Source organism: Lactuca serriola, chromosome 9 (assembly GCF_051521515.1).
Source record: "Lactuca serriola cultivar US96UC23 chromosome 9, Lser_US96UC23_V15, whole genome shotgun sequence".
NCBI classification, from domain to species: domain Eukaryota; kingdom Viridiplantae; phylum Streptophyta; class Magnoliopsida; order Asterales; family Asteraceae; genus Lactuca; species Lactuca serriola.
This window is the reverse complement of record NC_136416.1, coordinates 117691414-117706716: the sequence shown is the minus strand read 5'-3', so window position 1 is coordinate 117706716 and position 15303 is coordinate 117691414. Positions and strand designations below refer to the sequence as shown.

Sequence of the window (15303 nt, the reverse complement as noted above, 5' to 3'; positions counted from 1 at the left end):
GATATCTAGAATGGAGGAATATATGATCCCTTATCTAAGGACACGCGTATCTGATAGGATCAGAGTTGACAGCGGCTTTGGAAAGCTACGATTGCAGATCAGGATCTGAAGTCATACGCATAATAGTTATTAGACTTATCCAAGTGGGAGACTGTTGGATTAGTGTCTAAGTCCATAACTATTTTGGTATGTACTTGACCCGATGGTGCATGGTCCTTTTGGGTTGCCTTCACCAAAGCAACTTCATAGGATGAATTATGGAGAGAAAGGATTAAATATGATTTATTAATATATTATGGGAATAATATATTAAAGGAGAAATCATATTGTTTAATTAATATTAGTCAAGAATTAATTGGTAATTAGTTTTGTGACTAAAAGAGATTAATTAAACTTAAGGGACTGGAATTGTAATTATAAGATAATTGCAATTTGGGCCATGGATTGTCTTAAATTAAGGAGTGGACGAATTCTATGGAAAAACCCATAAGGAAATCGTCCAAGGCCCTAATTAAAGGAGTCCATGGGTTGCTTAGGGCTTAAGCATCCAAATTAGGGTTTCCTTGTTAGATAACCCTAATAGCCTCACTATATATAGAACCCTTAAGGCTCAAAAACGTAGGGAACATCTCTTCTAGGGTTAAAACACGTTTTGGGCAGCCTCCATCCTCTCTCATCTTCATCCTCTTGCTTATGGTGTTTGTGAACCATTAGAGGAGTGACATTTGTGACTCTAAGCTTTCTAAAGTCAATACAAGGAGATTTGGGATTGTTATTGCTATATAACAATCAAGGGTAATATCTTAAACCCATTCTTATGTTAATATGATTACTTTTATGATAGAATTAGGGTTTATAGTCTTGGATAACTTGCATGTACAATAGAGAAACCTAGATCCAAGCATTAGGGTTTGTATGAGCACATAGGATGTTCTTAGGACCAAAACCCATCAGGAATATAGTCCTGGGGCCGTAAACTCCTAAAAGGAGTTATATTATGCCCTAAACTCTTCCATAGAGTAAGCCATTAAGTAGAAATGCTTATTAGGGCCTTATAGAGCATCAAACTTCAAATAGACACATAGGTATGAGTTCACGGCCGTAAACTCATGATTTTACGACCGTAAACTCATTTGGTAGTGTTATTAGGGCCGTGAACTTCATGGTGTAGTTTTCCTTGAGCCCTACACACAATAGCTTCCCCTACAAACACTTAGATGCAATCCTAGAGGCTAATAACACTTGATAAAGGTGTTTAGCATGTCCTAGGGTGTCTTGACTTGTTTATTAGTTGTTTATAGACTAATTTGTTACGTATATGTGAAATTATATGTTAACTAGGATTGTAAGTGTGTTCAAGACTTCACTTGACACCTAATAGTCCTACCTCTTCAGTTCATCCGTATCACCCACAACAGGTGAGTTCATACCCCTAATCAACGTTTTAAATAATTTTAAATGCTTTAATGGGGGGGGGGGGGAATACAAGTAGAAAACAACATGTTATTAAATCATTTATATGTATTTTATAACTGTGTTTTAAATCAGCAGATTTCACATACTACAAAATGTGATGCATGAAATGGTTTTAAATCTTAAAAATACTTTGTTATCAAATGTATTACTTTTGAAATGTTTATTAAAGTGACACCAAGTCATTGTTAATTATTGTTCAAAACTCCTAGATATCTTGCAAAACCATTATTTTTACCTTCTTGAACAAAACTACACTTATACGCATATGTTCTTATATATGTATTGATGTTATAGTTTCCATCCTTCATTCAGTTTCCCACACCCTGGTGTATCGAGGGTGCATAAATCTACTTGAACAACCAATTACTTTCCAGTTAATTATCATAGGGATAGTTAGAAGAAACAAAACATTATTCCTATTACAAGGAATCACACAAGAGTCAGTTCATTCATGAGTCTATACCAGTACCTTACATGATACATGAGTACAATTACTTAGGATTACATGATACATGAGTACGTTTACATAGCTACATTTATCTGAATACGCTTACATGAATACCATACATGAGTACTGTTACTTAGATACATTATTCGGTATTCACTTACCTGGATACTTGTACCTAGAGTTATTAGGAAGATTTATTCGTACCTTCTGTGTAAATTTTCCTGCCTATCCCTGTTCGATGGGATGTCTAGACGGGACTAACCATTCCGGAACCCAGCTGTTAGCAACACTGGGTGATGAACATCTATAGATGTCTAAGGTTATCACTTATCATAGATAGATTGATATCGGAACTAACCATTCCTCCATCCTGCTGTTGCAACAAAGGATGAGATGAAAATCTTCGGATGATCATTAGGTTAACGCTTATATTAGGAGTCGACTATGGAACTAACCATTCCTCCATCCTGCTATTGCAACAGAGGATGAGATGAAAATCTTCGGATGATCATTAGCTTACCTCTTATATTAGGAGTCGGCTACGGGACTAACCCTCCCTCCACCCTGCTGTCGCTACAGAGGATGAGTGGACAATCTTCGTATGTTCATTAGGGTATACCTTTTGCTTCGGCGATGTCGTGTTAATCCTGATCACCCGGGGATAACACTTACATGATTATATTTTTCCTATTTACTTTATTTTGTGATATATTCACATAAACGATGAGTTAGACTAAGCACTTTTAGTACTAGTCAATAGAAAGGAAAAGCTATCATTTTACTTACAGAACATTTAAGTCTTGGTAGAAGACTATCATATCATTTTCCTAGTTTACTTTATTTTTTGATACATTCACCTAAACAAAGAGTTAGACTAAGTACTTTTAGTACTAGTCAATAGAAAGGAAAAACTATCATTTTACTTACAAAACATTCGGGTCTTGGTAGAAGACTACATTATCATAACAAAACATTCGGGTCTTGGTAGAAGACTACATTATCATAACAAAACATTCGGGTCTTGGTAGAAGACTACATTGTCATAACTAAACATTCGGGTCTTGGTAAAAGACTACATTGTCATAACAAAACATTCGGGTCTTGGTAGAAGACTACATCTCAAACTAATAGAAAATAAGGGATTTTCTAGGGCTTTTCATACTTACATCAACATTTTCATTTAAAGGTTTACATGACTTTTAAAACAGCTTTTAGTAAGAAAGACAATGACACTTAAATACTTATGAATTCACCAGCTTTAAAGCTGATACTCTCTTTCAAAATAACTTGTATTCTCAGGTCATCAGTAGACAGGTACGGTGGCCAGGTTTTGAGAAGACGGAGCAGACAAGTCTCGTCTTTTATTTTGATTGTATATTTTTGGTGTCTTATTACAATGAAAGAACACACATGTATTAAAACTTTATTTATAATGCAATGGATGATGTTGTTGCTTGTTTACTATTATACAATGTTGTGATACTATACATGACGTCCTCCACCCCTAAACGTTTCCGCCGTTCGTGGTTTTGGGGTGTGACATCCGACATTAGAGATTTGGAGCTGTAGTACCTGTTACTAGTGAACTCGATGAACATTGAATCAACAAGGCTTGAACTCGATGAACCCTAAGTCTGAAAGCATCGGACTCGATGACATAATCTAGAACTGGAGATACCGACTGACACATATACAATCTGGGTTTTCGTTCCTGAAGAGGTCTTTTGATGTTTTAAAACAAGAGATATGTCTTTTTCAAGAAGATAATCGTTTGCATATCGTTTTAGGATCGCTGGAGGATATTGTGCAAGAAGATAATCAGGTTTTTTTTTCTACAGGTGTTTACGGATGGATCGAAGAAGCATGTCTTGACAAATTTCGAATATATTGATGTAATGGAGATGATAATGTTTAAAGAGGGTGTCGATTGTAGGGGAGAGAGAGAGAGAGAGAGAGGGAGGGAGAGAGAGAGAGAGAGAGAGAGAGAGAGAGATAAGGTGGTCCCCCTTCTTAATTTATTAATTATTAAAATAAATATATTAATATTAGATTGAAAAAGAAATGAACGAAAAATGAAAAATAAATAACTCAAGGGTATTAGTCATTTCACTATTTAAAGAGACCAAAAACGCAATGAAACTAGCTCAAAAAGACCATGAAGCCAAAAAAATCGAGATTTGAACTAAAACCCCAAAAAAAATACATACCACATTTTTACAATTTTGGCTTTGATTTATTATATTAAAGTATTATGTAGAATTTATTAAAATAGAAAAACCTATAAAATAACAATAGAAAAAAATGAACTCATCACATAATAACATTTACGAATTGAATGATAATATTAAATGTAGGGGAAAAAACTTTTATTTATTAAAGTAAATACTTGAATTTGTAATCGGTTTTATAAAAAAATTCCGTACAAATATAAACACTTCGACAATAATTAAACATAGACATCATGTTCACATAAAAGTCCAAAAGATTGATTAGTAGGTCTCATCGGTTTGAATAGTCATACGATAAAAGCAAATGTGAACCTGCTGTTTCACCATTTTGAGACACACAGTGAGCGTGTTGGTATGTGTAAGAGTGTAAGTACAGGTTAAGCAAGCAGTAATGGTATAAACTGAAAAAGGAAACTGTCAAAAAAGCCTGAAATAAACACCATCCCCACTTCAATCCAAACATCTCTCTCTCTCTCTCTCTCTCTCTCTCTCTCTCTCTCTCTCTCTCTCTCTCTCTCTCTCTCTCTCTCTCTCTCTCTCTCTCTCTCTCTCTCTCTCTCTCTCTCTCTCTTCTCTCTCTCTCTCTCTCTCTCTCTCTTCTCTCTCTCTCTCTCTTCTCTCTCTCTCTCTCTCTCTCTCTCTCCTCTCTCTCTCTCTCTCTCTCTCCATAAGTATGTGTGTTAGAAGAGTCATCCAATGAGTTGAAACCATGAAAACCTTATCTTTATATGTCACCAGACTGCAAAATTCAGAAGCCTGCTTTCAAAAAGACTGCAAAAAATCTATCTTTTCTCCATTCAATGTCAATGTCACGGCCTTCAATGTTCCCTCTTTCTTTAAGCCTTCCGTTTAATGTGTATTTTTGTTTGCGTTCTTGGTTAATCACTTCGTCATTATCATGATGCATAATAGACAAATCCGAAGTGGGGATTGGGGTAGATTCAAAGATACAGTGGACATATTAGGGTAAAAGTTCCTTTGATAAAGACTGTTTTTAAACTGTAAATACTTTATATTTATAACTCTATAAGCATTAACACTTTAGCAAAAAAGATGGTCGTTTATGACGGAAAAAAAAGGTGATCTGTGTTCTAAAAAGTCAATCATCCGACACCTTCCGCGACTTTTCTTTCCTGTAAAAGATCGATAATTAGTTTACAATGGAAGGTAAATGGCAAGATAGATAGAACAAGCTAATAATAACAGAAAGGAACTGATCAAAAACTCAATGAAAGATTGAAAGATATGTAAATGGAGCACACTTTGTTCTTGGTTAATTGACTACATGACGATAATGACAAGTTGAGATGATTTGACTGAACAATAAAGATCATGAGTTACTCAAAACCCTAATAAATTTGAAAAAAAGAAAGAAAGAAGTGCTGATGATGAAGCTCCCTAAACCAGTTTTCGTGGAAGATCACTTAAAACTATTTTCTTTTTCAATATGGCGGTGGGTGTTGTGGAGCTTGCCGTGCTGTAGGTGCCCAGATAACATCAGCAGGCAGGTGGCAGCTATACATCGTCATAGAGTCCGCCGCCGTTGATGGCGGTCCATGATGCCCACCGCTATCTCTGCCAGCTGAACCTGCTGGTGGAGACTGATCACTTGCTGCAGCTGACCCTGTCCCACCGCCGGAATTTCTAAGGTTGTCATCTTCTTCTGAAGGTAACCGATGGTAGAGAGGGTTGTTGAAAGACGCCGCAATAATGAAGACTGTTCCGGCGGACATGAGTGGGCCGGAGACTGCTCCACCAACTATCTGCCCCTGCGGACCTGCTAATGATATGGTGAAACCGTTTGCAAAGGGTGCCGCGGCGGTTGATGGAGTTAAGGACGGGAGAACAGTGGCAGAGATTGAAAGAATATCGAACCGGCCGTGGAACGTTACGGTGGCTCCAGGGGTGGTGGAGGGTTGTCGGAGGGAAACGTTAGCAACAGTCCCTGAGCCGGTTAAGACACAGAGCCCCATATTCCGTTTCCGGCAGTATCGAGCCACGGCGTCGACGATATCGATTCCTCCGGGGAGTTCCAGTACATATGGAGACATAGATGGTTCAGGTTCTCGAGTAATTACGATTGGTGGTTTGGGTTTGTTTTTAGATCCGGGTGGACGGCCTCTGGGTCGTCTGGCGACTTCGATAGATGCTCCGTCGTTGACGGTGGTGCTGACATCTTTCTTGGTTTGGATGGGTGTGATCGCATCGTTGGGACTACGGCTGCGGCTATCAGCTTCTTCTGATGTGTTACTGAGCTGAAACTGGTGGCTGGAGATGGCAAAATGCTGCGGCGGCGGTGTTTGTTGCTGTGCTTGGTGGTGGTGATGCTGGAATTTTGAGAACATGGTAGTAGAAGAAGGTCGAGAACCTTTATCTTCTCGATATTCTCCTTTCATTCCTTTGAAGTAAATCTAATTTTTCGAATTTTAAATCTTTATAAATGAAGAAAAGTCGTGGTTTGTGTGTGTGATTAATGCGTGAGAGAAAGATATGGTGGAAGAGGGGGGTGGCGGTGGGTGAGCTTGGAATTCAAGTAAAGATTGCGCCGCTGGTTGAAAGGTAAAGTGGGCCCACAATGTGAAAGATTAGAAAACGAAGGTAGGATATATACGATTTGAGCAAGCCTATTGTTATCCAAAAATCCATTCAATACAAATTTTTGCATGTAATTAATTATGAAATTTTGAATATCCTATAATATAAAATAAAATATTTTAAAAGTAAATTGAGTAATCTAATAATTACGACTATTTTAATAAAAATAATCAATTTTATTTTTTTGGTAAAATACCTATGTACTCTGAAATATAACATTTCGTAGTTGTGGTATCCGTTCCAGAGTTTATTTTCCGGACCTTGTAATTCAGATGATAACACTAATTCTCGTCTCATATATATATATATATATATATATATATATATATATATATATATATATATATATATATATATATATATATATATATAGAGGTGGTTCAATTGAAAAAATAAAAAAGACTGAGAATGGGGGAATTAATCTCAGCCACTCATTTATCTAAGTATAAAAGACACTGTGGCAAACTTGTAAATATGTTAATAACATTCAATGTCAAATACGTAACTATAGAGAATTCGATAACAGTTCATTCATCCTCAAAATTTCTCCTCCAACCTTCAACAATCATCCAAATTTCTTCAACTAAACCATCATCAATGTCATCTAGTGTTAATCAATCATCAATATTCGTAGATAGGAGGTTCGTCGTTCAAGACAAATTCGCAACCCAAATTCATCAATTTCATCGATTTGTTAAAGTTTGGAACTGGAATTTCCCAGATTCGTAAACGAAATCAGTTGGAATCGGAATTTCTTCGCTGTTCATGAAATTGGAATCAGAGTTCTTGACTCGCAGTCACGGTCGACATTGAAGGACTCAGAATCGGTACTCATAGGTTCCCAATCAGATTTTCGGAAATCAAAGTCAAAATGAGAAATCGATCAGACATAGGTGTCGCATCTGAAGTCGAAATCGGAAGTATATGATGATTTTGGAATTGATAACTTCATGTTTTTAACATTTTTAAAATAGTTAACTTGTATGCACTCCAACTGTTTGATGAAATGCATAAACTAAATTACCACGTTATATTCATATATGAATATGTTTTCTCACTTGAATCAGTATATGATTATTAAAATAAAAAAACGAATATGCAAGTCTGTATGTTATTCATATGTGAATAACATTTAAAAATTATATATATTTGTGAAAACACATTGTAATATTCATATGTGAATATACTGTGTAATATTCATAGGTGAATATATCATCTAATATTCACAAGTGAATATACTATGTATTAGTCACATGTGATATACCATGTAATACTAGGTAATATTCAGATATTAAAATATTATCTAATATTCATAAGTGGATATACCATCTAATATTCACAAGTGAATATACTATGTAATATTCACAAGTGAATGAATCTCATAATATTTAAATATGAATATACTATGTTTAGTATATGCTATATTCATATATGAATGATACTTAAAATATAAAAAAAAAAAAATTAAAAATAGTTTTTATTCATAAGTGAATAACGAATGTACTGTAGAAAAAACTTGATTCATTTTTATTCACTTATGAATAACGATAGCTGAAAATATAAAAAAAAAATATTTTATTTTAAAACTATATCAATATTAATGTCTATTTGTAGAGAATAAAAAATCATGAATTTTGGTATATTTAAAATAACTTTTCGATAAAAATAGCTTCTTAAAAATTAAAAAAAAAACGAAAAAGACTATGTTTTTGTATATATTAAGGTAATGATTAGCATAGTTTAAGAAAATATGTTTTGTGGGAAAACACATGTCTATTCTTTTCCCATTTCCGCTGGTAGGACGAAGGCTTTTGCGGCAAAAGTAAATGAGTGGCTGAGAATGATTTCCCCATTCTCAACCCTTTTTTTTTCTCAATTGAACTCAATATATATATATATATATATATATATATATATATATATATATATATATATATATATATATATATATATATATATATGGTTCAATTGAAAAAAAAAGGTTGAGAATAAGAAAATGAATTTGGGCCATTTATTTCGAATCCGCCACTTAAGCGCTCCGTACCGGACCGACATAACAGATTATATTCATATATGAATACGTGTGTATATATATATACTATTATTGATTAATTATATTTTTACTTATGCGAAGATTAAAAATATATTGAATACGTTGTGCAGCGAAGATTAAAAATATATTGTTAAAATATTGAAAATATTTTTTTAAAATGGTTATGTAATTGACATTAACTTTGAGATAATATTTTTACACTAATATATATATATATATATATATATATATATATATATATATATATATAATGTCAATTATTTTGAACAATAATATTCATTGACACCAACCCACATTCCTCATTAATAGAATTAAATATAATTATCTATTTAGTATTATTTTTTAAAATTATTATTATTGATTAATTATATTTTTACTTATGCGATCATTTTTTAATTTCAATAATGATGTTATTATCATTTAAAATTGTTATTCATTAATTTTAAACCACTTATTATTAATAATAAGTTAAAGAAGACTTTTAAGAAACACTTAATATTATTATTAAAATGTGAAACATACACTAAATAATAAAGTGATAAGATAGACAATTTGCATTTCAAAAGAGACTTGCATGGATAATATGGCATATCCATGTAATTTGATCTTATTATTTATAATTATTGCTTATATAAAGTTATAAGATAGATAATTTGCATTTTAAAAACGGCTTAGATGGATAATATGGATAATAGTTAATTAAATATTGTTTTGAAGCAACATGAACATACAAACATGTATACAATAGTTAATTAAATATTATATATATCACATTCCATAACATATGATCGATAACATGAATCTAATCTAAATTACATTAAAATTTCAACCACAATATACAATGATATTCTTAAAAGAATACTTAAAGCAAGAAAATACAATATATATATATATATATATATATATATATATATATATATATATATATATATATATATAACAAACTTACAAATTAAAAACTTCAACATAATAACATGGCTCGAAAAATTGTTCAAAGCCCTCAAACCAACAAAAAAACTTTAAACTTGTTTTCTTTGTGAATTTTGTATGTGATTTGTATTTGAGTGTCTACTCAAAAAGATTGATATTTTTATAATAGAGTAATTGTTTATTAAATATATTATATAAGTTATAAAACCTTTGAATTGTTAATCATTATTAAGAGACTTTTGAGTGGTATTCATTAAAATAGGAGGTTTCAAATGCATAAGGTGTTTGCAAATTTTTATAGGGGTTTCAAATGCATGAGGTTCAAGTAAAAATGCTAAGTTTATAAGTATATATATATATATATATATATATATATATATATGAATAATTGTATTCATATATGAATACGAGTATTCATATATGAATAAGTATAGCAGAAGTGATTATTTATATACGAATATGGCGGCGGTGGGTAGTGGCGGAGGTGGTGGTGGTTTTTGCTGGTGGTTGGTTGAGGAAGAGTTGGGGTGGCGAAGATGGGGGTGGTGGTTGGTGGCAGTGGTGGTGGTGGTTGGTGGCGGAGGGGAAGTGGTGTATTCTTATACGAATACAGTTATATTTACATTCATATATGAATATTACTCATCCTCCGTCGGTCCAGTACGCCGGAGCGTTTTGCGGCAAAAATAAATGATTAGTTGAGAATGATTCTCATATTCTCAACTTATATATATATATATATATATATATATATATATATATATATATACTTAGAACCTTACCTTATCAACCGTTGGCGAACAAGGTAATTCGTAATTATATCTTATAACTGCTTCAAAATGAGTTCCTCGGAGAGTGAGCACGAAGAATGAAACAGTCACACCCAAAACCGGAACGGCAAAAACGTTCTGGCGTGGATGACGTCATGTCAAGTATCACAACATATGCAGTATAGTAATCAAAGTACAACAACCATTGCAATAATAGTAATAGTTTTACATGGTTTACATTACATAGAAACATCAAGGTAATACAAGTAATAATGTAGATGCAGCTTGGTACTAAAAGGTCTTCACCAAAAGCACCTGAGATGTACCTGTCTATTGCTGACCTGAGAATACAAGTTATTTGAAAGCGAGTATCAGCATTTTTACAAATGTTGGTGAGTTCATATGTATTTAGTGTCATTTTATCCAAATAACTTTATATAAGTAGTAGTTTTAAAGTATACAGTGAATTAGAGTCCTTTCCAGAAAATCCTATATTTTCTAATTAAAAGCAGTCTTCTACCAAGGCTGGACAGAGTTATGTGGTAAAAAGTAATTTTTCCTTAACACTATCATAATCAAAATGTGGTATTGATTTTGTAAGAAAGTAGGAGAATATCAGGGAAAATAACATATGCCTCAGCAGTGAAGACTGCTGACTAAGGCAAAAAGAAATCATAGACTACAGGAGAGTATCGAATGAACAGTACGCCTGGCTCAGTCTAACAAAAGGGAGACATAGACCCCAGACGGTATCAAATGAAAGATACGTCTAGCAAGGTCTAAAAACAGTGAACACAGACCCCAGACAGTATCAACTGAATGATACGTCTAGCAAGGTCTAAAAATAGTGAATACAGTGTTAAAACCCGTTACCTTAAGGCCATGAATTATAAGGTAACCCCGAGATACTCGTAACCATACTGATAGACACTAGAGAACTTGACACCCTGCAAGCGTCGGTGTAAGTATGACATTTGTCACCCCTTGGCTTGGTAGGCCGTGGACTGTAGCTAGCAGTCAGGGTGCGGGGGTGTCAATCCCGTATAGATCTATACACACAATGTCTGCTCTCCCTACAAGAGGCTCTGGTTACCAACTTGACAACGGAGAAGGTCGTGTGCTGAAGATGTATCTCGTATAGTGAGATCTGATGTAAAATATTGGACTAATGATAGAGACTCACAACCGACTGACTAATGTAAACCTATATGTCTATGCTTGTATACATAATATATAACTAATGATCAAACGACCTTCGGACGGACATCCGATCCCACCAGACCACATCTCAACGAAGAAAAGGAAATAGGGCGAACAATCCTTCCTAAGTCCTTTAAACATTATATATATATATATATATATATATATATATACAAGCACAGGCATACACTTAACAAATAGGAACATTTAACGAAGTTTAAGTGCTTAACGAAGTAGAAGTGTTTCACAAAGTATAAGTGTTAACAAGTAGGAGCGTATCGTGAAGTAAAAGCGTATCGTGAAGTATAAGCGTATCGTGAAGTAAAAGCATATCGTGAAGTCAAAGCGTATCGTGAAGTATAAGCGTATCGTGAAGTATAAGCGTATCGTGAAGTAAAAGCGTATCGTGAAGTAAAAGCGTATCGTGAAGTATAAGCGTTAACAAAGTAGTAGCATTTAACTAAGTAGGAGCATTAACTAAGTAGAAGTATAACAAGGCAATAGATTCTAACGAAGTAGGAGTATAAAACATGGAAAAAACTTCGGTGAAAACTTTGGGAAAACCTTTATACTTGAGAAAATCACGAAATGGTATTCTTTTATAAAATAAGTTTGAAAACCTTTAGAAATGCTTTGGAAACCTTTCATAAACAAGTTTTGAATGAAACTTTGATAAAACATTTTGGGTAAAGAAATCCTTTATTTAACATACTGCTGTAACAGGATTTTAAGTGAAACATACAACGTGAGAAAACAATTTGAGAAAAGCTTTGTACAAGTAAAGATGTTCTGGAAGACCATTTACAGTAACATACTTGGTAAAAACAGTTGACAGTGTAATAAATTATTGTGCATGAGGATTATCAATCACATGTGATTGATATGATAACTGGCATGTTTAACTTGTATTCCCCCCCCCCCCCATAAAATCATGTAAAAACATGTAAAAGGTTAATTCAGGGGTATGAACTCACCTGATGTAAGTGGATCCGACGAAGGTGCCGGTTGGGTGCTCGGTGTCAAGTAAAGAATTGAACACACTTAGTGACCTATTAACATATGATAATATATGTTTACATACAATTAGTAAATATAGTACTAATTAATCACATATACGCATCCTAATGTGAGTAAAGGTCTTGCGGTTGAATGTTAGGAGACTAATGGGTTGAAAGGAAAGAGTGTAAGACCTCACCTTGGAGTTTACTCTCCTAAAACTCACTTTAAGTGATTTCACGGTTGGGAGGCCACATCCCCCATGAGTTTACGGTCGTAAACTCATGGGAGGAGTCTTTACTTGAATGATAACTGGCATGTTTAACTTGTATTCTCCTCCCCATAAAAGCATGTAATAACATTTAAAAGGTTAATTCAGGGGTATGAACTCACCTGATGTAAGTGGATCCGACGAAGGTGCCGGTTGGGTGCTCGGTGTCAAGTAAAGACTTGAACACACTTAGTGACCTATTAACATATGATAATATATGTTTACATACAATTAGTAAATATAATACTAATTAATCACATATACACATCCTAATGTGAGTAAAGGTCTTGCGGTTGAATGTTAGGAGACTAATGGGTTGAAAGGAAAGAGTGTAAGACCTCACCTTGGAGTTTACTCTCCTAAAACTCACTTTAAGTGATTTCACGGTTGGGAGGCCACATTCCCCATGAGTTTACGGTCGTAAACTCATGGGAGGAGTGTTTTTGATTGATTTCAAGTCTCATGTGGTACTAGAAATGGTTCTAAGGAATTATACAAGGCTATAGGGGTGTTTAAGGGTCCAAGAGTATACTCCCTTGGAGTTTACGGCCCAAAGGCCACTCCTTGGGAGTTTACGGCCGTAAACCCTATGGTTTATCGTAGTAAACTCTCATACACCCCCATTCTTTGATTTCTAGGCCTTTGGTTTAATTCTAACAAATTCTAGTAAGGGTATAAGGCTCTTTAGGGGGCCTAAACTCCTGTTTTGCATGATTTAGGGGAGTTTACGGCCTAAGCACATGCTTGGGCCATGAACTCTATTTCACCCCTTAAATGTTTGTGTTTAATTGCTCCAAACCAAAAATAGCAAGTCCCTAAGCCATATCTTAAGTCCAAGGGTGGTTTGGAAGTGTTTTTGGACTTGATTTACAAGTTTAGAGGGTGTTTACGGCCTAAGCATGTGCTTGGGCCGTAAACCCTCTTTTATGCCCCAAAAATTGTTGTTTTGAGGTTCAAACCCTTCTAGGTTAATTCCACAACTAGTTTCTAAGCTCAAATGAAGGAAAATTGGGACTTTTGGCACCATTTTAGGTGTTTACGGCCTAAGGAGGTTCTTAGGCCGTGAACTCCTTTTTGATGGTCATTTTGGGTGATTTTTGAGCTATTGTAACAAGAATCGATATCTAGAACATGTTAGGGTAAGAGATCTTACGTTTTGGAGGCGGAAACTTGCGGTTTTGAGTCGAAAACGAGCTTGAGAGAGAGGGTAGAGAGAGGAAATGGGTTTAGGGTGGTAAAAGAGTTCTATGGGGTGTTCAACTCCCTATATATATGTCTTGGGTGTTACACCCGGTATACGACTACCCGATGCTAAATCTTATCGAGGTTTAAACTTTTTACCCGGGTTAAATGGTCGTAATAAAATAACTTTTTCCAATGGAAATGGAAATGTAAATTACGTGTTTATATTTATTTTATCACGAAGATAACAACATAAAATATAAATAAATAAAACATTTATTTATTTGACGACCTCAAATTAACGGAAATTTTATAAAATAGAATATTCCGTTAACGGAAACGGGGTAATATAACGAAATAAACATTGGGTTGTCACAGAAACGACCCAACGCAACAAAACCCACCGAAGCAATCCCTATGCTTTCTCAGCTTCCCGACCTCACCTTGCCATTAGCTGTTGAAGAACTCATCATAATACCAGTCATCCACCTCATGAATACAATCACATGCAACAAATCTTAGATAATCCTTCGAGTAACAGACTTATCCCTACAACGGTTGGACTTAGACAAGAGCTGCTGTAACATCCGGATTTTCAGGTACATTATTTATTCATTTATTTTGGAGATTTTGGAGGGACTCGGCGAGTTGATGCTTAGACTCACCGAGTAGAGTCGCGAATTCCACCCGGGTTAATGACCGGACTCGACGAGTTGACTAGTGGACTCGACGAGTCTGCGCTGTTTAATGAAACCCTAATCCCTGGGGTTTGAGGCCTATTTAAAAGGGCTTATAGCCACCAATTGCGGCTACCAGACCCCTGAGTGAAACCCTAGGCGATCTAGAGCGTTTGTGAGGAAGGAGAGGCCATTTTTTATCCTTGTGTAGGTGTTGTTGCAAGAAGAAGGTGACTAAGGCAAGAGGGAGCTGAAGAGGGCGCTATTCTATGGATTTCAGAGCCAAAGAACTTCATATTGAGGTATATATTCGATCCTTCTTCAGTTTTGGGTGTTAATCCTTGAGGGTTAGAGTTTCTAGCCCATTTAGAGTGTGAATGATGGTGCAATTGGCCCCTTCTTGTGTTGAAGCTTCGAATCTGGATCCAAAGAGGTCCAGAGACCTTAACTCCCTGATATTTATGGGGTAACATTGGG

General features: G+C 34.8%; 1 protein-coding gene across 1 annotated transcript; it reads right to left on the bottom strand.

Annotated features, from left to right (window-relative positions):
• Window positions 1-5366: 5366 nt before the first annotated feature.
• Window positions 5367-6720, bottom strand: LOC145074580 (Putative AT-hook DNA-binding family protein). Its single transcript, XM_079020938.1, has one exon. The coding sequence runs from the start codon at window positions 6546-6548 to the stop codon at window positions 5595-5597; it is 954 nt and encodes a 317-aa protein (XP_078877064.1). The 5' UTR covers window positions 6549-6720; the 3' UTR covers window positions 5367-5594.
• Between the last annotated feature and the right edge of the window lie 8583 nt (window positions 6721-15303).

What these genes read in the sequence shown, in the direction of transcription:
- LOC145074580 (XM_079020938.1), bottom strand. Translation starts at nt 6,548, where the DNA reads ATGAAAGGAGAATATCGAGAAGATAAAGGTTCTCGACCTTCTTCTACT.